Source organism: Cryptomeria japonica, chromosome 7, assembly GCF_030272615.1.
Source record: "Cryptomeria japonica chromosome 7, Sugi_1.0, whole genome shotgun sequence".
NCBI lineage: Eukaryota > Viridiplantae > Streptophyta > Pinopsida > Cupressales > Cupressaceae > Cryptomeria > Cryptomeria japonica.
In genome coordinates, this window is record NC_081411.1 from 304,493,859 (window position 1) to 304,518,066 (window position 24,208).

Below are 24,208 nucleotides of genomic sequence, written 5' to 3' on the forward strand. Positions count from 1 at the left end.
TCTTGGGAGAAAAACCATCTATGCTCTTGCACTAAACTTTTCACAAATATCCTCAATCAATAGAACGGGTGGGCTTCTAAAATAAGAGGTGCCTAGTAATGTTTGATGTCTTTAGATGTAATTTCATTCTACAGTGACTCACTTAAGAGCCTTGTAACTCATGGTGGGGCCCATATGTCCTTTCGTCAAGTTACACTATAGGAATAGCTACACCCAAGGCTACAACTTTCGCTCTCACTTGATTTCTATAGCGGCTTGAAGGATTTACCGCTCAAGGTTGTCCCAAGGGTGATGTGTCTTTTAGCAGACCTCTCTTAAAAATAGAAAATTTAGAGTGTTACTAACGCTTTTTTCTTGCACCTAGGATCATGAGAGCCAAGGGAGAGGATAGTGTGTGTTAGAATTGGGACCACTCTACAAATTTGCACAAGTGTGCCAAACACAAAAGACACTTGTTCTTTTTAACCATTCCTTGCAATATGATCTATTTTCTACTTGGAGATGTTGCTCCAACAATCACATTATCGTTTTAGCCAAGATAGAAATGATTATGACTTTGGAAAGGAAAACTTTGAAAAGCTGCTTTGGTCAAAAACTGAAATTGTGTAGCCTTAGCAACCAAAAGGTAAATGTGAAGTTCTTTCCTTTATGCACAAAAGTAAAAAGTGGAGTTGGTTTTAGGTGCACCAAATAGAAAATGTGAAGTTCTTTTTAATTTTTTTGTTGAAAATAAGAAAGATTATGTTCTTTTTATGCACCAAAGTGAAAATTTGAGTTGTGTTTTAGGTGCACCAAATAGAAAATGCGAAGTTCATTTTAATCCTTTTATTGAAAACAAGAAAGATTAAGTTCTTTTTATGCACCAAAGTGAAAATTTGAGTTGTGTTTTAGGTGCACCAAATAGAAAATGTGAAGTTCATTTTAATCCTTTGGTCAAAAACAAGAAAGATTAATTTTGAAACCCAAAGACCAAAAAAATGTTTCTAACTAACTCTTAAAAACCTACACAAAGAGTTAGAAAACCTTTAATGAAAGCATGCAAAAAGTTAGTACATATGGTGGGCTCACAAGCCTAAATTTGTTTTTTGAGGTTACAATTTTAGTCCTCTCTCCGAGACAAAAGCACTAAACTAGTGCAGGTTTTGAAAGTACCAAACAGAGAGAAAAAGCACTAAAATAAGTTAACAGTGCTAGAAAATGCTACAAAAGCGCTAGAAAACTAAACAAAAGTGCTATTTCTAAATTTTTCAGACCGGTAACAAGGTGCTAAACCACACTACAAAAGCACAAAAAGGCATTGACAGCCCTATTTCGGGCGACAAAAGTGCTAAAACTCTGCCTGTGCGTGAAAATATGCAAATTCAAAATGGTTAGTTATAAATTTTTAACTTCTTAGTCTTCGATTCACATCAGGTTCACCAAATGATGTTGTGGAGATGGGGACAAGGCGACAAAACAAAGTTCAATGTTAATAAGTTAGTTTCCAACCATAAAACCAAGACAAAGAACTAAAACCATTTCAAACGTATCAAGAAAGATTAAAAATCATGTAAGTAAAGCAATATAAAAGAGGAGAAGGAAGAGAAATCTCCCTAAGATGCTTCTACGATTCCTTTTGACGCTTCTTCCTTGTTTCTCCCCTCTCCAAGTCCCAAATGAGTGTAGCTTTTAGCTTTTACTACTATCCATGGATGCCATATGGAGATTCAAGATGGTTGTAGATGATAAACAAATGCTATGCAAGTGTAAAAGGGTTGTTATAAGAAAGCTCCTAATGTCTATGTAAATTTTACTATAATAACAATGTTGTAATTCTCTCTAATGCCTCCTTTTTTTCTTGGGGAATGGGGTCCTTTTATAGGGAAAAATGTTGATTGAATGGCTACAATTGAGTGAGCTTGTGAAGGGTCAATAGTGATGGGTTTAGGATCCATGTGATGGATTTCAACCCAATCCCATCATTACAAGTGTCAACATGAGATGGCTTGAGAGGAGAGGGAAGGAGAATTTGATGCTTGAGGAGACATGAGGGTAACCTCATGTGGGTTGGGTTATTGGATAAATCTATTATCCAAGGGATAAACTCTTGTGCAAGAATAAAAGGGATAACCATGGTCAAAGCAACGAATTCTTGAAGAGACCCATGAGTTAAAGGATGGTTGAGTTAGAGAGAAAGTCTCTAACCAAAGGTTGAGTTTGAGTTAACCATTTATGGTCATGTAAGAGTCTTTAATGGTTGTAGAAGACATTAGATGTTAGCTTGTTGGAGACACAAAGCCTTTAATGGTTATTAAAGACTTTTGAGTTGTTTTGAGAAGTGACCTTTCTTAAGGGATGTGCAAATGATTAGAGAGGGGGACTAGGCTAATTAGAAGGGGTTAGAAGAGTCTAGAAGGAAGTTAGTGAGCAAGTGGGTGAGGATAAAAGGGGATTTTAATTAAAATAAAATTCATTTATTTCATCTAAAATTATGCAGCTTGCATTTGTAGGAGAATGCAAGTGGGAGGGTTTTAGGGATTTTAAATAAATATTTATTTATTTAAATGTGAGAGAGAGGATTTTAGGGATTTAAATAAATGTTGATTTATTTAAACGTGGAGAGGGGTTAATTAAACAAATATGATTTATTTATTTAATTAATTATCAGGACATGGTTTAATGAATTGAATTAAATAAATTGAATAATTTATTTAATTAATAGGGGAAGAGAGTTAAGATGAATTAATAAAATATTAATCTAATTAATTGTTGATCTATGGTTAAATAATCAAATAAATACTAAGTATTCATTTAATTAAGTAGACAGATTTGGGTGTCTACAATAGCATCTACAAATGCTTGATTATAGTTTTAGTTAAGCACATTACACAAATTTTTCATATTCTGTCTTATTGTGCTCTGTTTCACTGTTCTGCTCTGATCTGGAACATAAATCTCCAATCTGTGCACGTGGAACTGCGCATAACAGATCACCAACACCTTTCACATTCACCACACACACTAAAATGATCAAATATATTGCTTATATATATATCTACAACAAGATATTAGATCAACCACATGTCGACTTCAAGAACACTTAGCATATTATGAAACGTGTACATGCTATCGCCTAAATCCAAAATCAAAATACCAATGTGAACCAAAAAGATTGTCCACATGTTGCCACATCCATCAGAATAAACACTTGGACCATAAAAATAATCACCAAAAATAGATCCACATAATCCGCATAAGGATTATCCACACAAGTCGGTTGTCCTACACTGATAAACTGAAAATCGATATACTAGAGCTCCTAACTCAAACACTAATCATCACTGGAGGCTAAAACTCTAGAATAAGGCCATCTAGACATCCATCAACCTATAGCTAGATCTACAAAACAAGATGATAACCAGAAAGGATGTATCAACCAAAATGAAAAACATTGCCAGATGCTTTGTTCTAGCTTGCCAGACTTGAACCAATCTTGAATATGACTTTGGGTAGGATCACATACATCAATGTGGATGGGTGCTTTGACTTGGGTTGCCATCAATGGAAACACTAGATAACTTGTGCAGTGTCTCTTGCCAACAAATTTGATTTGTAGGTTGCATAATTCATAATTTTATTTTAGATCTGATTTTAAACATTCATAATGGCATTTAATAGATTTGATTTATTTACTATTTCACATATGATTACATTAATTTTCCCTTATATATATATATATATATATATATATATCATAGTTAAGTGTCAGATAATGGCTTCTTTCACTTCACTTTGCTTCTTTTCATTCAGAGCACTTTAACATATTGCATTTTTAGAAATTCCAAATTACTTCCTATTAATCAATTAAATCCCAAAGCTTTTATCCATGATTCATGTTGTTTTATGGTGATATTTTTTGGAAAATGCATTACATATGTGGATCACATCAAAGCTTTTGTAGATCCCAATCCTAGTGATGCTAATGAAAAACCTAATAATTGTACCTCTCCTAGGGTATCTCATGTGAATGAAGAAAGAGCTAATACTCCTATCAACGATCTCTCTAATAGAGAGAAAGCATTGAAGAGAAACATGGCACCATCTTCTTCACATACACATAACCTAGGGAAAGGGGGGCAAGATCAAAATATTGGTGTTTTAATCTCTCTAGATCCCCCTTATGAACTCCTAGAGCCTATCTTAACCACTAAAACATTTGTAGAGAAGATGATGTTAAGCATTTCATTCAAGATCTATCTTATTCTTTTCTTAATGATTCTCTCTTATGCAAGAAGTGTTTATCCTTGACTACAACCTCTTCTTCACTTGGCAATGTATATCTATTATAAACTTACCCCTTACATTGGGTGAAAAGTGTGTCATCCTTCATCAAGAATCCCTTTCACCTAGCAATAGGGGGAAGGTAGGTATTCTTGTTCTCCTTCCCATCTTTTCGATAGAAGATGTTATGTTTGTTCAAGAAACTCCTCTTGGAGCTAGATTTATTTTGAGCAAAGATCTCTTCTCCTCCAAGGATCCTCTTTACACTTGTTGTAAGATATCTCCTTTTCAACTATCTTATCCTTTCTTGTACTTTATTATTCACTCTTTAGCTTAGGTTTATGAACATTGTTTCCTAAAAGGATTTCTCCTTTCTTTTGAAGATGGATATACTTATTTCTACCTTCCTTAAGACATCAACATAGGGCTATGTTGACATATTAAGGGGGGCGCATACATATCACCATGTGTGTACTACATTTGTACTATATTTTTACAATGTCTTAAAGGGGGTGTTCATTCTTGAAACTAGAGAAAATAAAATTTTACACGAGATGATTCATGCCTAAAGCTAGACATAGAATTGATATGTCTTAGATAGGGTGCACATTTCTGAAACCAGGGCAAACAAACTCTTACATAGTATGTCCTTGAAACTAGCCATATGTTTGTCTTAAATGAGGTTACACATTCTTGAAACTAGAGTAAACAAACTCTTATACAAGATGTTCTCGATACCAAACACATTTACATTTTTATTTCATGTCTTACACATGTTGCATGGTCGAAACCAAAGAAAACAAATTTTTATATGGGATGCTTAACACCTGAAACCAGACATCACTTGCACACATGCATGAGGATGCATAGAACTAGAAAAGCACAGTTAGACTATTTGTACTCTTGTCCCCAACATGGATCACCTAGAAAAACACATCTAGAATGTGTATCCATGCTTTCTCTCTTTCTTCTCATGAGTTCATAGCTTTGCTATTTGTTGTTCATGGATGATGTGTGCTCTTTCTCTTTTATATGATCACTTTTTTTTTTGAGATGACATTTTCAAGAATGATATTAGTGGTTGACACATTTTGATATCAAGATCTCTTCGGATAGTTGACTTGAGGTCTTGTTTCTGGTCTTTAGCATTTGTGTTGTGTATCTTTTGCCATTTTGTCTTTGTTTTCCTTTTTTGTTTTTTTCTTGTTTCGTATGCACCCTTGCATGCACTTGAGTGAGTTAAGATCCTAATATTATGGGCTCAGTTTCTGAAAATTAGTGATGTCTTATACTCCTTGTGATTATGCTCCTAATTGCTTCTCTCTTTCTTCTCCTTCATCTAATTTACCATGATCATTTGCATAGGCCCATACTCCCGTTAAAGTGGGAGCTAAATGTAGCATCATAAATTGTCACCGTCCCAGTTTACACCTCATGTTTATGCCCCTACTTTAGCGTGTCATCTCCTTATCTTCTATCTAGGTCTATTTTGTGCCCAATCTCTAGTTTTGATGCCATCTACACCCACTGATGAACTTCCTAGAGAGGTGTCCTTCTATCTAGGGCTTAATTGTGGTCCCTTTTTGAGAAGGACCAAGGTGCCCATACCTAGGTACTAGACCAGAGCACCCAGTGCTCGAGTCCCTCTTAGTTAGGCCCAATTTTTAAAATGGGGCAACGGTCTTATCTTTTCCATGGTAATTCAATTTCATGGTTCTGCATGACCATTGGAGGTTGGCCAAATTGATAAATGACCTAGATACCCCTATATAAGATATTTGATCAACTTAATTTTATTTATCGAACTCATGATCCTCAAACAATCAATCCTTGCATCACGTTCATTATCAAGCATTTTCAGATATTTTCAAGGCTACATATTCTTCATCTAACCATTGTGGAGCAATATTACACCATTCATATACAAGCATGTGTGTGTAATTAGGGTTTTGTTGTGTTCATACTATTTCATACAACATATGTGATTACATTTAAGAAGCAAATAATTATCATCAACAATTATAGATCTAAGGTATAACTTTCCATTATTTATTTTAGTATTTACAGTTATTCATTCTAGGTTAATTCCTAAACCAGGCTTTAACTTAGATGAAACCCTAATCCCAACAATTTCCCCTTTCTTTCTATGTGCAAGAAATAAGTGCATAGTTGTAACATTGAGGGTCAACTTTATTTGTAGAGACAAATAGGTTCCCCTTTGGATGATGAAAAGTTTGAAGGACCAAAGCGACCGACATTCTGGTCTTGACAATTCAAGTTGACCTTTTGGGAACAAATCCGAGCATTCACATATTGCTCAAATCTAGGTTCATGGCTCTGTTTGATGACTGTAGCTCACTGTTTATGCATAATTTCTTGAATATCCAGACGTTTCCCCTAATTTTAGCATTTTCAACAAATTCAAATCAATTCAACTCAAGGGAAAGAAGAGGCACATCTAAAACCCCTAGAATATGATCAAAATCTGTCTTTTAGGCTTAGATCTATCGAATTCCTATCTTTCCCTAATGTAATTTGTCCCTAAGAAAAATTTAGTGGTTTTACTACATCTATTGGAGGAAATACTAATTTTTCACCCATTTACAAAAATTGATTATATTTGTTATCATGATAGAAGGTCAAAAGACCATAAAGAGATTAGGAAAAACAAGAAAAAGGAAGAAATTATCTACCAAGAAATTTTTTTGAAATGGATTACAAAAGTTCTACTACATTGACAAATAGAGATGAACACTTATTATCCTTCTAAATTTATCAATTAGATTTACCTACTTCACACATTAATCAATTGATTCCTATTCTATCTAGTAATTTTATTATTATATAATCCTGGTGAATAGTATTTTAAGTTTTATGTTTCCCCAAAAATGGCAACAAGATACTAGCTATTGGTCATAATAGTTTGCAATTATAATTCTTGTAGATAAGGCATCATGGGAAGCTTAATCAAAATTTTCTTTAAAATGATCATAAAAACATCTAAACATAATACTTCTATGAGTAACAAGGAATATACATTATCCAATTGCTCAATTTAATATGTCTTTTTCACAATTACTATCAATATAATTACTCTTCTTTAATATTTATATTTGAAATTATGATAAGTAGCACTTGAAAACTAATTATAGTATTTTATAATTGTGATATTTCTCCTATTAGTATAAGTAAAGATATTATGTTTATTACTCAACCTTGATATGGATAAAATGAGTTTAATTAATTATCCACCTCTTAACATATGTTAATATTAACCAATATTTTAATTATTTAATATAACATATAAAACAATATTAGTTTAAGTTCATATTTTTGGTTCATTATTATGAAAATTCAATCTTGAAAATTACTTTGAGTTATTAGAAAATTATTATGTATTATCAATAGTCATATATTTAGGTAGTGTAATCAAATAAAATTAGGGATAGTAGTCATCTAAAAACATCAATCTTATAAGTTTCATTTCCCATAGGAAAATTCACAATTGTATCCTCCCATTTCACAAAACATTTTAGACATTTTTCAAGGTTAAGTATTATATCAACTTCCTTTCAATTTTAGAATACCATACATGTCGGCATATTGTTTGAGAGTTGGGATGAAAATGTTTCCTAGATTTCTTTTATTATGAACCTTTTCTTTAATATAAATGCATTGGACAATATTTAATAGGAAACTAAATTCCATGTTCAATTACAATTATTTTTATTGTATTCTATTGAATGAACATTATTTATGTAAATATAATTCATTAAAATATAATTTAAAATTACATAATATGGTATTATAGTAGACATGATATTATTTACATTGATGACATCTTAATTAAAATATACATAAGTGTCTATCATTTTATTTATCAAGGTTTGGAAGTGGCTTAATATTCACAAATGTTCATGCGCTCTTGAAGGATTTTAACTCCAATATACCTGCATATATTACATTAAAAATGTGTCATTCATTTGTAATATTGTTAATTATTTAAAATAATATAATCTACAAAAAAATGCATACCTTGCAAGCATCATGATAGTGGCTTGTGGATTGGTCCCAGGGCTACCTTTGAAAATTGAATTATCCACAACCCTAAAACTATCAACACCTTTCACACGAAGCCTTTTGTCAATCACAGAATCAACTTCACACCCTCCATGGTAATGCCAAAAGGTTTCTACTGTTTCTTTGCAAAAACTTACCATAGCATTATTGTCTGATAGATCTTGTGGTAATTTAGATCCTATGAATTGAAGGATGTTGGAATTTTCACCACCCTTAAATGCGAATTCTTGAAGAGAAGTGGTCATGGTAAGATTTGATAGTATCTTCAGAGTAAGAATACATTCTTGTTCATCAAAAGGATGAGAAAAGTGGTTATATCTTACAATGGGGTTATCTAGGGGGTTTTTACTTCTAAGACGAAGCTCGCCACTTGATGAAGGAAAAGCCACCTTGGTAAAAATAATTCCTAGATTTTGATAGTTTGTGACATCTTCTTGTTGAAAATAACTAAGAGACTCAACGTAGACTTGTGAATTATCTAGGATACCCACTACTTGCACTCCACGAAATTCAAGTGGTTCAGGGGATTTTATAGTGATGGTTGTACGTGGTGGATCTTTAATTCCTTTTCCTACATTATTCAAGTCTAGAAATACAGTAATATTTAATTCTTTAAGTTGTTCAGAGGGGCCGATTCCACTTAACAAGAGAAGTTGGGGACTACCTATTGTTCCTGCTGACAAAATTACCTCACTCCATTCTGACAATTGATTGACAAACACTTGATAGGAAATCCCATCAACACTACTCATAAACTCAACACCAATAGCCTTTAACATTCCTACAAAAAAAAAACATTGTATTAGAATTTTTTATAAATAAAAATGTTATCATAAATTGACATTTTTATTTATATAAAATGATAAATGGAAAAAGGAATCTTATAAAAAAAAATGAAAAAAAACAACCTTTTCTAAAAACTATTATAGAGAACATAATCAAAATTAACTATTAATAATATTTTTTGTAAAATAAAATAAGAAATAAAAGAAAGAAAAATTGTACCATACTAACTATTTTTAATACAAACATACATATATTGAAATTATAATAACAAATAACTTTGCTAAAAGATCCCATGTTCAACACATACAAAAAGAAACACCAAACCCAAGAAAAATGTCAAACCTACAAAAGAGTCATTCTAATCAATACAAAAAAAAAGGAATAAAGAGTTTCAATAGTTAGAAAAGAAAATATTAAATTCAAAAAAGGAACAATTAGAAAAGATAATATCAAAATCAATAAATAAAGAGAAATCTCTCTTGACAGTAGAAGATAAAAGACCTAATGTACAACTTGGACAAAACTTCTTAATAATTAAAGAAACGCTAAAAACAAAAGAACTATTGTGAGGTGTACAATTAGTGAAAACTTGATATCAACTCCAAGGGATGCAAAACTATCTTACCACTATAAGCCAAAACATCTCATGTTCAACTAAAACAAAAGCTATTTAATAATTAGAGAAATGCCAACCCACAAAAGGGTTATTCTAACGGGTACAAAAAAAATGAATAAAGAATTTCAAAAATTTAAAAAGAAAATATCAAATTCAAAAAATGAACAATTAAAAACGTTAATATCAGACTCGATAAATAAAGAAAAATCTCTCTTACTTGATAGTAGGAACCAAAAGATCCCATGCTCAACTGAGACAAAACTTCTTAATAATTAAAGAAGCGCCAAACACAAAAGAACTATTCTCACTCATACAATGAGCTAAAAGGTAATATCAAATCCAAAAAAGGGACCTAAAGCTATCTTACCACTAGAAGCTAAAAGATCCCATGTTCAACTCACACAAAAGCTATTTAATAATTAGAATAATCCCAAACCTATAAAAAGTTCATTCTAACGGTACAAAACAAAATTCGAATAAAGAGTTTCAATTTTTCAAATATAAAAATATCAAATTCAAAAGATGAACAATCAAAAATGATTATACCAAACTTGATAAATAAAGAGATATATGTCTTACTCTAGAGTAGGAGTCAAAAGATCCCATGTTCAACACAGACAAAATCTCATAATGATCACAGAAACGCCAAACCCAAAAGAACTACTCCGACCACTAAAAGGCTTTTATATTTAAAACAAAGATAATATCAATAATAAAATATCAAATTCAAAAAACAGATAATGAAAGGAAAAAAATATCAAATTTATAAAATAGACAATTCAAAAAGATAATATCAGATTCGATAAAGCAAGAAAGATATACAGTAGGAACCAAAAGATCCCATGTTCAACTCAGACAAACAGAAACGCGAAACCCAAAAGGAGCATTCTGACCACTGAAAAAACTTTTATATTCAGAACAGGATAAACTGTTTCAATAATTCAAAAAGATGACATGAAACACAGGAAAGGACAGAAAGCTATCTTGCTTGACAGTGGGAGCCAGAAGCTCTTTTGTTCAACTCAAATAGAACTTCTACTAACCATACAAAAGCCAGACCCATCAAACGAGTCGTTCTCATCAGTAGATAATAGAGGCAACTTTAACCCAAAAAAATCAGTCCTAATTACCCACTGAAAGATTCGGAAGGATAATAGAGAACCTCTGTATTAATCTACAAACTCAAACTCACCTAATATGAAGCCAATTATCTACAGATTTGGAAGCAAAGAAAACACAGGCGTACCTGATGAGGAATCAAGGAGGATTCTGGTGGCTGTAGCATTCAAAAGAACCACAATGTTATCTGGATTTGCATATTGCAGAAGATCTGCAGATGTGTGTCTCCTTCCATTGCTGTCAATGGTTGAAGCACTAATCTTGGTGCCCTCCAAATGATCCAGAGTATACCCATGATAAGGAAGCACTCCAGCTTCCAAAAGTGCATCCTTGAAAGCAGAATTCCAACGAGAAAGATTCTCTGGTTGGAAAACGTTCAACTTCTCCACCCATTCATACGACTCATTCACAAGTTTCTCATCCCACTCCATCTCTCGAATGAAATCCAAGCTTGCCCTACTATAGAAGGCACCATTAATGGCTGTTCCACCACCCAGAACTCTTCCCCTTACAAACTGCACTCCCTCATCTGAGACAAATCCCTGCATGACATAAGGAAACTCACTGGGATCCCCAAAAGCCTTGAATACGCCTTTAATGTCTGCAGTGTCAGGATTACCATAGGGGGAATCTCCCCTTTCCACTAGCAGAACAGAATAGTGCTTTGACAGAGTTGCAGCAAGAGGACACCCTGCTGTGCCTCCTCCAACCACAATGTAATCATATGTTCTTGCAGCTGCCTTCTGAGCATCTATTGTCATAAACGGAAATGGGTATTCTGCAAACATCAAGCACAGAACATCCCCCATTAATGGAACACACCAAAGCTAAAAGATTGAACGTTGATTTCTTCTGGGTAATGAAAACTATTGATTTAAAAAACAAAAGACCAAAAGAATGCACTTACCCGTTTTCTGGGTTGCCTCTGCCGAACTGGAGCGCAGCTGATGAGTTGAAAAAAGTAGCAGGCATGAAATCACAAAGAAGAGAATCTCCATACTCGGTACTCGATCTGATCACTCGTATAGACTTGATATTGAAATCAATCCGAGTCTCCTTATATCTTTATTTTGCTAGTCCTGGTAAGGTTTAACTCAAGTTACAGATGATCACCAGGTTGGAACATTCTAGTGTTAACTATTTAATATCTTGAATTCTGTGCAAGGTGGTGTACGTGGGAATTGTCGGAAGTGGTGTTATTGGCTCATAAGAGATAAAATCAAATTCGATCCAGAAGACGTCATATTTAAATGTTTAATGTTTTTTAGCATGATCGGTCAATAAAATGAAAGCAACTCACGAGGACCCACTAGGTTTACGACAAGCGCAGCAAGGATTCTCCTCTATCTTTCCAACAAAAAAATATTTTTATATTAGGTACGTTTTATTTAATAAGTAATTTATCACTTTCAGAGAAATAATTAATTATATATTACTTTTATTTATTTTTTATGAAGATTAAAGTATTAGTAGATATGTTAAGTTCTCACCTTTCATAAATGGATTTATTTACTTAGCTATTGAATCAATCCTTAATTATTGAAGGAGTTTTAGTGATACACTTGTATAAGTCACTTAGATTTTATGAATACATACAAGTGAGTGAAGAGGGATAATGAAATTGATGGTCAACTTTGGCTAAGTGGTAGTATAATATCACTTACCATAGTTCTTATATAATGATCTCCTATAAGGCCCTTTCTATGGTACTCCACCATCCTTGTGTGCTTATATTTCAAGTTCTTTCAAGGTTGCAACAATTGATAGTACTAATTAATTTATTTTTGGAGAGATCATTCACTCTTAAATTGGGAGGCTCCTCAAAAGTATCTCTAACTCATCTATAGACACCATTTTAATACAATTTAATATTTAAAAACAAATAAAACAAATTCTAAATTTATTTTTTAATCAAATTAATTATACATGATTTATATTAGACATTAAATTCATGATAATTGAACATAACCTTAGAAAAATGAAAAAAAATGATTCAATCCTTTATCCCATATCATATTTTACTATGTGAACACACATATCTAAAACCATGGTTAGTAATAATTTATAGTATTGTAGACTTTGATGTCTAACTACTCTTAAGACCATAGAATTCATGGTCAATTTTCCATCACTTTAGGGTTCAAGGCCCAAGCTGCAAAAAATCAAACTTTAATGATATTTTTATTTGAGTACATGGTGAGTCATTATTTCCAAGACTAGTTGCTACATTGGGTTATAGAGTCCAAGCATAGCATAATGAGAAAAAAAATTAAACGATCATAAAGCAATGTGATCTATGAATATGCATAAACCAAATAAAATCAAGGGACTAAACATTCATAGTTATTCATCTTGTTGGCAATTGAAACTCATCTAGTTTAGTTGTATTGTCATTAATGGCAACACACATCATTTTGGGTTGGACTCTTAACCGGTACTCATCGGCATTCAAGCCATCTAGCATACAAAGGAACTGACAACAAACATTCAAGGGAACCAACAAACTAGGAACTAGTATATGAGGCCGACATAGGAGATTGATCCGACAAGTCTACACGATAGCAATCAGTGGCATCAGTCACAAAGTTTAATGCATTTATTTTTGTCTAGGCCAACATGTAAATAAATTGTAATATCATTGTAAGCCAACATAAGGCATTTGTGTTTATAATTAGGGAAGGGAATTTAAGTCAGTTCGGTTAGGTTATTTTGAATATATATAAAATGTATGGTGATGTGATATTGTGCGAGCGATGTTGATCGACTAAATGCAAATGTATTATTCTGTAGTCGGACTTGGAAGTTGGTTTAGAGGTTTGGGAAGCGAAGTAAGACACCAGTAAGGGAGGACATAGTAAAAACTGGTACAGACTTTGCTTTAACCGGAACTCATCCAGCATAGTAGATGCATTCTCCGAGTTCATAATTTTGTTTGTAACTCCATATTTGGTGTTTGTAGTCAGTGAGGCTCCTTTTGTGATGAGCAATGCAATCTAGGTTGTTGGCCTTCCTACATGTGCAGGCCCCTATTCATTTGGCCAGTGGATAGATATTTTGGGTCACCAATCCCACCGTGGTTTTTCCTCTTTGAGGTTTTCCACATATAAATCTATGTGTTATGGTGTATTCTCTTGTGGTTGCTTCATTTCTACTTGTTGTTATATTCTTTAAATGTTACCGGTTACTAAAATACTTTGTTAATAAGATAAAAATTGATCTCACTGGTAGAACACTGATTCACACCCCCCCTCAATGTTCTTGGATTGCAACAATTGGTATCAGAGCCTGGTGCCTTGGAATAAGTTTAACAGCTTGAGGAAGATCCCGAATCTGGAATCCATGGAGATGAGTATGGAGAAACAACTTGGAGTAGCACTTGAGGACTATGATGCTAAAAGGATGAAGAACTTGAAGTTGAAAGATGAATTGAACTCTGCAAAGGAATTCATTCTTATCCTATAGGAGAGGTTGTCATCTGTTCAAGCTAGAAGCAAGGAACTTTTGCAAAATCATGATGATGAAGAGAAGGATTCCTTTAAGGAAGAATGTTAGAAGCTGAGTTAGGAGAATGGTGTCATGAAGAATGAAATGCAAGCCCTAACTATGAGGATGTCCAAGGAGATTGAAGACCGGAAGAAGAATGAAGAAAATCTAAGAAGAATGAAGAAAATCTTGGCAGATCTTTGGAAGACAGATCTGAGGAATGCATTAGGTTGGCACATGACAATGATATGTTAAGAACTGAATTGGTGCAATCCAAAAATAATGAGCAGGAGTTGGAAAGATTGATAACAGTCCTAAGGGGAGATATGGATACTACTTGTAGTCACATAAATCTGTCCACTTAATTAAATGAATACTTAGTATTTATTTGATTATTTAACCATAAATTAATAATTAATTAAATTAATATTTAATTAATTCATCTTAACCCTATTCTCCTATTAATTAAATAAATTATTCAATTTATTTGATTTAATTCACTTAACCAAATTCAGACCATTAATTAAATAAATAAATCATATTTGTTTAATTAAATCTTCTCTCACATTTAAATAAATTAATATTTATTTAAATCCCCCAAAATCCCACCTCTCACATTTAAATAAATTAATATTTATTTAAATCCCCCAAAATCCCACCTCTCATATTTAAATAAATTAATATTTATTTAAATCCCCCAAAATCCCACCTCTCACATTTAAATAAATAAATAATTTATTTAAATCACCTTTATCCTCCACCCACTTGTATTTTCCTACAAAAGCAAGTTGCACAACTATTTTAAATAAATTATTTATTTAAAATCCTATTTATCCTCACCCACTTGAAACCTTTAATGGTTTCCCTCAAAGTATTCAAACTTGATGGCTTCCTTCTATATCTTCTTAAGACTTTAATGGTTTTCCTTAAAGTCTTCAAGCCTTTAATGGTTTCCCTCAAAGTCTTCAAGCATTTTAAATGCTTTATCTTTTTTTTCTCATTTAAATAAATTAATATTTATTTAAATATTTATCCAAATTCAACTTACACCATTTAATTGAAATGAATGATTTTATTTTAATTGAAAATACCAAAATTTCTCCCACTTGCATTTTCCTACAAAATCCACTTGTATGCCTAAACCCCTTCTAGATTCTTCTAAACCCTTCCTAATTAGCCTAATCCATCCCCTAAATATTGTCACATTCCTAAGCAAATTGGAGTCACTTCTCAAAGACTCCAAAGTCTTTGAAAAGCAATTAATGCTTTGTGTGTTCAACAAATTAACCCTCAAAGTCTTGGATAACCTTTGAAAGCTTCCAACCTTCAACCACTTAATCCCCAAAGTCTCCAATAACCATTAATGGTTAATTCAACCCTCCCACATGGTTAAAACATTTGTTTTGACTCAACCTCTACCCAACCCAAAGATCTCATCAGGCCATTAATGCTTTGACCATGATTATCTCTTAAACATTTGCACAAAGGTTTATCCTTGGATTAACTCTTAATCCAATGGGTAAATCTTAATTTAGACTTGACCCTTACCTTCTAGATAACCATGAGGTCTTCTCAGGCCTTTAATGCCTCCAACCTCTTCTCTCAACCCAATCCTATGTTGAAACTTGTCACCATTTTATTGGTGCCAATTGTGCACATGGATCCCCAACTTTCAATCCTAACCCTTGTTAAGATTGCTCAATCTTAACCCTTCATTTCCCTATTTCTTCTATAAATAGAACCCTTCTCCTCAAGCAAAGGAAAAGCATTTAGAGTATTGTTGTTATACTGGCATTAGCATAGAGCTTTTTCATAGCATCACTATCTACTCTTGCATAGTATTTGCTTATCATATTCAACCATCTTGAATCTCCATATGGCATCCATGGCTAGTGCTAAAAGCTGAGAGCTACACTCATTTGGGACTTGGAGAGGAGAGGAACAAGGGAGGAGCAACTATGAGCATCTTGATTAGCTATTTCATTCTATGTTTATATGCTTTCTATTTCATGCTTAATATCTCTCTTGATATGCCTGTTTAGGATAATCTTTTGTTGCTAACACTAACGTTTGTTTCTTGTGCTCTTGTGTGTGTTTCCATCAAACAGGTTTTCTAATCCTTTTTGCAGAGCATCATTTGGTGAACCCGACGTGAATCCAAACACCAAAAAGTTCAACTTTTTTTTTTTTTAACCAATAACATGTTTGAATGTTGAAAATGTCACACAGGTTGCGCTTTTGACACTGTTTTGGTGCATTTGACATTATTTTGGCGCTATTCACCCTGTTTCAGTGCTTTTTCCTTCTCTGTCTTTCCCTTTCTTTTAGTGCGTTTGTGTTAAATAGTGCCTCTGTTCAAACGTAGACTAGCGCTATTGTAACAAAACGTTGTACAAATCACTTTGTAACCAAAAAAAAAAAAAAAATTAGGCTTGTAGAAGCCCACCAAATAGGCAGATTTTACTAACTATTTTTCTCTTTTGTGCAGATTTAAATTAGATTAAAAAGTAGATTTATATTTTTTACTAACTTGTTTTTGAAGTTGGTTTTAAAAATGAATTCACTTTTTATTTTGGTTTAAAATTAACTTCACATTTCAAATTTGGGCTTTTAAAAAAGAATCACACATTTGTTTGGGGCTCTTAAAAAGAATTTCATTGTTCCAAGGTAAAAAGAACCACAAACTTATACAAAAACAACTTTATTTTTTTTGCAAGTTAGGAAACAAACTTCGTTTTGGTGCTTAAAATCAACAAGGCAAATTTTATTTCTTGCATCAAGATAAAACTTACAATCCACACTTCCATTTTTGGTGCAAATAAAATTCACAATCAACTTGTCTCATTTTTAAAGCAATTTTACTTCATGCAAACGTGTTTTTCATTAAGTTGACCAGGATTTTCAAATTCTAGTTTACTCCAACAATTGCCTTTGAAAATTAAAAAGAACACCATGATTGTTGGAGCAACATCTCCAAATAGATAGAAAATCATTGCGATGACAAATTAAAAGGAACAAGTGAATTTTGTGTTTGGCACACTTGTGCAAAAGAGTTGGTCGAGTGGTCCTACCTCTAACACACACTATCCTCTCCCTTGGCTCTCGTGGTCCTAGGTGCAAGAGAAAAGTGTTAGTAACGCTCAAATTTTATCTTTTTAAGAGAGGCCTGCCAAGGGATCGATACTCTTGGGAACGACCTCGAGCGGTAAATCCTTCGAGCCGCTATAGAAATCAGGTGAGAGCGAAAGCTGTAGCCTTGGGTATAGCTGTTCCTACAGTGTAACTGGCCGAAAGGACAAATGGGCCCCACCACCAGTTACAAGGCTCTTAAGTGAGTCACTGCAGAATGAACTTATGTCCAAAAACATCGAACATGACTAAACACCTTTAAGTAGTAGCCCACCTGTTCTATTGATTGAGGATATTTGAGGTATAATTTAGTGCAAGAGCATAGATGGTTTTGCTCCCAAGATACTCACCATACATATTTCCTTGAGTAGAAACATAGCTTTTTGAAAGGTCACTTGTGGCTTGATAAAAGTGGTGACTCCCCCATCATAGGGATCATCTATTTGTTATGCTCGTGCAAGACTTAGTATATCACATCCTTACCTGCCATGGCGGGATTCATAAGGTATGTAGTACCAAAGTCGAAGAAATATCAAGATGTGGGCTAAATTTATCACAACTGGCCATTTGACCTTAGGGATAAAAAGTGTTTGAAGTGTGTTCGTTTTACAGACCTAGTGCGAATTGAGCCGACTTCAGGCTTTGGAAATACACCTTAAAATAAATCTAAAGGAAGGGTCAAAAACAAGTCCAAGGATTGGGTTGATCTAGACCCATACTCATTTGTGCCTTTGAGGCTACAATCTTGTGTTTGTGTGCTTGCTTTGTTTTCTTGTCAAAGAAAAATCAGAAAATCAATCCCAAAAACAAAGTATTCATCCAATATCTGTCAACACAACCAAAAATACCAAAAACAAAGTGCAAACAACACAGAGTCACAACTTTTATGACCATTCTTCACATCTTGCGAAAGAAGAAGTGTCATCAGAATATTACCTTGAAAAGAAGACCATTAAGCTCAAAGGCTTTGATCAAAAGGAGGAAATTCTTCTATCTCAATAGACAAATCTTTGTCTCACATAGAGTCTTTCTACATCGCATGCATCTCTATCTTCAAGGTAAAACAAACGAGTTTGATTCCGAATCATTGAACCGCAGAGCTTTTATGCAATATAGAGCTCTGAGTTATCACAAAAATCAAGGAGGAAAGATTAATCCCAACTTCTTCCCAAACATCTGTATCACCTACAACACAGCTCGAGAAATGCCACCAACGCCTGAAAGGGAAGAAGTAGAGTTTGTTCCATTTGTAACACAAAGTTTTTATTAAAGTTGAAAACAAAACATCCATCATCTCATTCATACATCATTTTTCCATCATCAATTCATCCCAAAACTCTCAAAACATTAAGAGGTTCTTGTCCCAAGATTCCTTTTTTAGATATTGCTTGAAATCAAACACATCACATCACTTTTAGATTGTTTCTACATCTAGGATAAGCTCATCCTAAGAGACACATCTACGCAGGTTAAAACTAGTTCATGAGTGAATCCTCTCATTGCTAGGTAGTCAAAATCTGTAACACATCTCAGATTTCTCTACACCTTATCACATCCAAACTCATCAAAACAAACAAGCAATTCAAAGAAAGAATTCTGGTTACATTTACCTTTAGAGTGCTAGAGATCTACAATCCACTAATCATCCATCTTTCATCGAACAACTCATCATCATCTTCAATCAACTTCAACACAAACTTGCAAACAAAATGGCTCAAACCCGATCGCGATCAAGGCAACGAGAAATAGAAATTGAGGAAGAAGAGGACAACCTCAATGAATTTCAAGAAGCACTTGGAGGAAATGTAAATGATGAAAACCCAAGTAGTCCCACTCCTTCAACAATCGAAAGGGTTCAGCATAACCCTCACTTTAACAGATTATTTGATGAAATTCTCAGGAGCAATGCGGATGCTCACTTCTTAAGACTTGCTCAAGAAGGAGCCAAACTCCCCTCAGACTTTGATCTTGCCCAATTAAGACAAGCATCAGAAAGACAAAGTCGCCATGAGGAGGAAAGGCGTAGAGATCCCATCAGATATAACATCCCTCGAGGTAACCCACCACCTCCTCCTCCAAATGAAATGGAGATGTTGCGGCAACAAGTCGAGAATCTCGCCCAACAACTTCACAGTGGTGTTAAGACCAATCAATTCTCACTTAACGACATCTGTCCCTATCCGTTTGATAGGAATCTTTATATGCCACCCTTTCCACGTGGGTTCGAAACACCAAAATTCGAAAAATATAGAGGAAAGGGAGATCCCCGCGATCATGTCTGAGAATTTCATTCCGCTTGTCTCGAAGTTGCATATGAAGACACATACTTAATGCGCCTTTTTCCCCAAAGCTTGGGAGGAACAACCACATCATGGTTTTCCCGACTTCCAGGAGGCATTAGAACATTTGAGGAACTCATCCAGAAGTTCCTATCTCATTACTCTTATAACATTGAACGTGACATCACCATGGCTGATCTATGCAACACCAAACAAAAACCAGGGGAATTATTCTCAGTATTCCTGCAACGATGGCGCCAAATGTCTAGCAGACGTTCTCTTCAGTTACCTGAACGAGAACTAGTGGAAATTTTCATTTCCAACTTAACCGAAGAAATGGAATTTCACCTGGATGTCAAAGACATAGACTCTTTTAACGATATGATCACCAAGGGTATAAAATGTGAAAGGGCACTCATCAAAAAAGGACTCATCAAAATCTTTAATGAACCAAAAGATGCTCCTCGCCCGCGCTTCAATAGCGATAAACCGAACTTCTGGAACAAGAATAAGAATATCGTCAATGATGGAGTTGTGGATGCCAGGACTGTCCAAAATGCACAACCTATGGTTCGGTTTGCAGGACAAAATCCTCCACCTCAAAATAATACACATGGTCCTCCTAATCAAGGTCGCATCACATCTCAAGATGAACCAAGACCTCGTCCACAAAAACAAAAACACACTTACACTCCCTTAGGGGAACCCATTGAAACAGTGTTGCGACAACTCCTCTCTCAAAATTTGATCACTCTACCTAAGCTATCCAACTATGAGCCTCAGGTCAAACCAGCATGGTGGAGAGATACTGAACATTGTGAGTTCCATCAAGGACAAGGACACAAGACAAGTAATTGTCATCGATTGAAAGATCTCATTCAAGATCTTATTGATCGAGGAGAAATTGAGATTGAAGGACATGATCCAAAAATGACAAATAATGATCATTTAATGTTTAAGAATCCACTTCCATCACAAGATCAAAGGGGTCCTTCCACTTCCCGGCGAGGCACTGATACCACTGATTATACGCAGGCTGCGTATAACTACACTGTAAATCACCTGTATGATGCCAGTGAACAAATTGCAACCATAACCTTCAAAAATCCCACCTCAAATTGCAATGTTGTTACACGTCGTGGCAAGGTCACCATCAAGGCAGCTCCACAAGGCACCACCTCCAATCCAAAGCAGTACAATCTTGTGGAACAATTAGACAAAACGCCTGCGCTCATATCCATTTTAGAACTATTACGCCTATCGCCATCTCATAAAACAATCTTGGATCAAGCACTCCAAGAGGCGTCAGTCCCTGCAAACCTGAACACAGACCAATTTCAAGCCATGGTTGGAAATCTAAAGTCATCACCTTGTCTCACTTTTTCCGAAAGTGACAACTCTTCGTTCCAGCAACCTCATAACGCCTCACTCCACATTGAAGGCTTTGTCAACCAACACAGGATCAAGCGAGTCTTGATAGATAATGGAGCAGGCCTAAACATTTGTACACTACAGTTGGTCACAGCATTGGGATATGCAATAGAATCAGTGGATCCTCGCAAGAAGATCACCATCAAGGCCTATGATGATGCAGAGCGTTCATCCAAAGGAGCGGTGGTGCTACCAATCCGAGTGGGCCCTGTGGTAAAACACATAATTTGTCAGGTTCTGGACCTTCCTCTGCCATATAATCTATTATTAGGAAGACCTTGGATACATGCCATGCAAGCCGTTCCATCTACCTACCATCAATGTATCAAGTTCCCACATAATGGTGCAGAGATCACAATCCTGGGTGATGCAAATCCCTTTGCATTTTGCCATAATATCAGCCATCAACCAGAGATTACTGTTCCTAATAATAGGGAAGCCATTTCCTCCACATCATATATAAATCCCACCTCTCTTGCCAGTTCAAACACCCCTATGCCCAAGCAAGAAAAGCTAAAGATGAAAGTAGCAGAGGAAGGTCCTGGAGAATATAACTTGAGTCAGCTCTTTTGTGTGGGACAAATGCCCACTTCTCCTAGAACACATGGTAAACCACAGCAGTTACTCCAGCAACGACTAATCACGCCAGCATGTGCCTTAACACCTTTCATCCTTGGAAAGAGTCAAGAGGAAGAAACACAAGATGAGGACATAGCGGACTGGATCTATAAAGATCCCATCACCACTGACAAACCGTGAGTTACACTTCCTACAGAACAGTATGGCAAAGGCCTCCTCATTATGCAAAGAATGGGATATGATGGTCAGAGTGCTTTGGGATACTGCAAACAAGGACGACATGAACCGCTGCTGCCAGAGTTCAAGCCCAAAGGTAATACAGGCCTAGGCTTTGAAAAAGAGATCCTTCCTAAACTCAGATTTAAAGGAAAACCTAGCAAACCATTTTGCCCACCTACTGTAAAGAGGACACCTTTCATAATCAAAGCACCATCAAGCAATATTGTCACTACCCCATCGAGGCTCACAAACCCACCGCAACCGTCATCAGTGCCAAAAATCCCACCGATTGAACTAGTAATCCCATCCACAGTAGTCATCACATCAATAAAACCATTCATAGCAGCAACTATATTGGAACCCGTAGCAGCATCTATGGCACCATCCGTTCCAATAGAAGCCACTAAATCAACACTATCGATACTTCCAGTGACAAAACCTTTAAACCCCATCACAGTTCCTGCAGCACCGATCACCTCAAAGGTACATAAACCAATCACACCTGCAGTATTCAACTCCAGCGACATCCCAGTATGGTATAGCAATCGGATGCTGGAAAGTGATTCAGAGACCGACTCACATGAGTGGGAATTTGATTCTGTACAACTTAACACTTCAGATGAGGAAGACACATCACCACCTCCGCCACGCAAAGACATTCCTGTTTACGGAGAAGCACAGATAAAGACCACTTGGGTACCTGAGCTGGAAACATCTTCCACAGACCCTACGTCTCATCCTACGCCGGATTCTGACAGGGAGAGTACCATCAACGACCTTCACCACACTGTCTTAACCCTCACTGATACATCTCCCGCACTTAACTTAATCGATGAGGTAATGCCCATTATCCACCCTGAACTCATCGAATGGAATCAACCAAATCCCCCATGTCTTGACCTCTTCCAAAACGATGAGGCTATCATTGACTTTTTGGAATTAAGGGATAATCTACCAAGCGGGGATCACAAAGCTGGATTCGCCATTGAACTTAATAGCGCAGCATACTTCGGGGCGGATGCCAAACCCTTCAGCTGCAAAAATATAACATTAAAACATGGATCTTCTAGTGAAAACCACACTGTGGCACTGTTTGATCCAACAAAAGTAAAAAGAAAGAGCGTATCCAACGGTGAAAACCTCTCTGAGGCGCCTGAGGATGAAGGGTTTGACATTCTCCCTGCTAATACACAACAGGAACGATCAACGATCCTCATTGAGGAGACCAAAGAATACAATGTGGGGACTCCTGAAACCCTCATATCATACATCTGGCATCTCTTCTCACTCCAGAGGAACAACCTCAATTTATAGAGTTCTTCCAACAGCGTCAGATCAACTTTGCATGGTCATATGCAGACATGCCTGGGCTTGATCCTGATTTAGTCATGCATCATCTCACAGTAGCAAAAGGAGCCAAACCTGTCAAGCAGAAGCTTCGTAAGATGCATCCTCAGATTGCCGTGCTAGTCAAAACAGAACTCAAGAAACTCCTGGATGTTGGTTTCATTAGACCAATTGATTATGCAGAATGGATCTCCAACATTGTACCAGTTGGCAAACCAAAAGGGGGCATCCGCATTTGTACAGACTTCAGAGATCTAAATAAAGCATGTCCTAAGGATGACTTCCCTCTACCAAATATCGACATCATAGTAGATTTGACAGTAGGACATGCCATGCTTTCACTCATGGATGGCTTTTCGGGATACAATCAAATAAAGATCGCACCAGAGGACCAACATAAGACAGCCTTCACATGTCCATGGGGCACATACTGCTGGAATGTAATGCCTTTTGGTCTAAAGAATGCAGGAGCGACCTATCAAAGAGAAATGACCACCATCTTCCATGACATGATGCATACTATAATGGAAGATTATGTGGATGATTTACTAGCAAAATCACTTACTAGAGAAGGACATCTTCACATCTTAGATAAAATCTTTGATAGACTGGAACAATACCATGTTCAACTCAACCCAAAGAAATGTGTCTTCGGAGTGACCTCCGGGAAGCTTCTAGGATACATTGTCTCAAGCAAAGGCATTGAGGTCGATCCAGCAAAGGTTAAAGCAATCATGGACATGCCACCTCCAAAGAATATCAGTCAGCTAAGGACACTACAAGGACGGCTTCAATCCATCCGCAGATTCATTGCACAATTGGCTGATAAGTGTCACCCATTCACACACCTGCTACACAAGAACATACGCTTCCAATGGGA

At 35.5% G+C, this 24,208-nt stretch overlaps 1 protein-coding gene across 1 annotated transcript; it reads right to left on the bottom strand.

The window, feature by feature from the left end:
- Nucleotides 1-8,106: 8,106 nt before the first annotated feature.
- Nucleotides 8,107-11,987, bottom strand: LOC131039850 ((R)-mandelonitrile lyase-like). Its single transcript, XM_057972701.2, has 4 exons — nucleotides 11,769-11,987; nucleotides 10,989-11,639; nucleotides 8,296-9,121; nucleotides 8,107-8,210 (listed from the first exon to the last, which is right to left on the bottom strand). Exons 1-4 carry the CDS (start codon nucleotides 11,857-11,859, stop codon nucleotides 8,159-8,161), a joined length of 1,620 nt encoding a protein of 539 aa, XP_057828684.2. The 5' UTR covers nucleotides 11,860-11,987; the 3' UTR covers nucleotides 8,107-8,158.
- Between the last annotated feature and the right edge of the window lie 12,221 nt (nucleotides 11,988-24,208).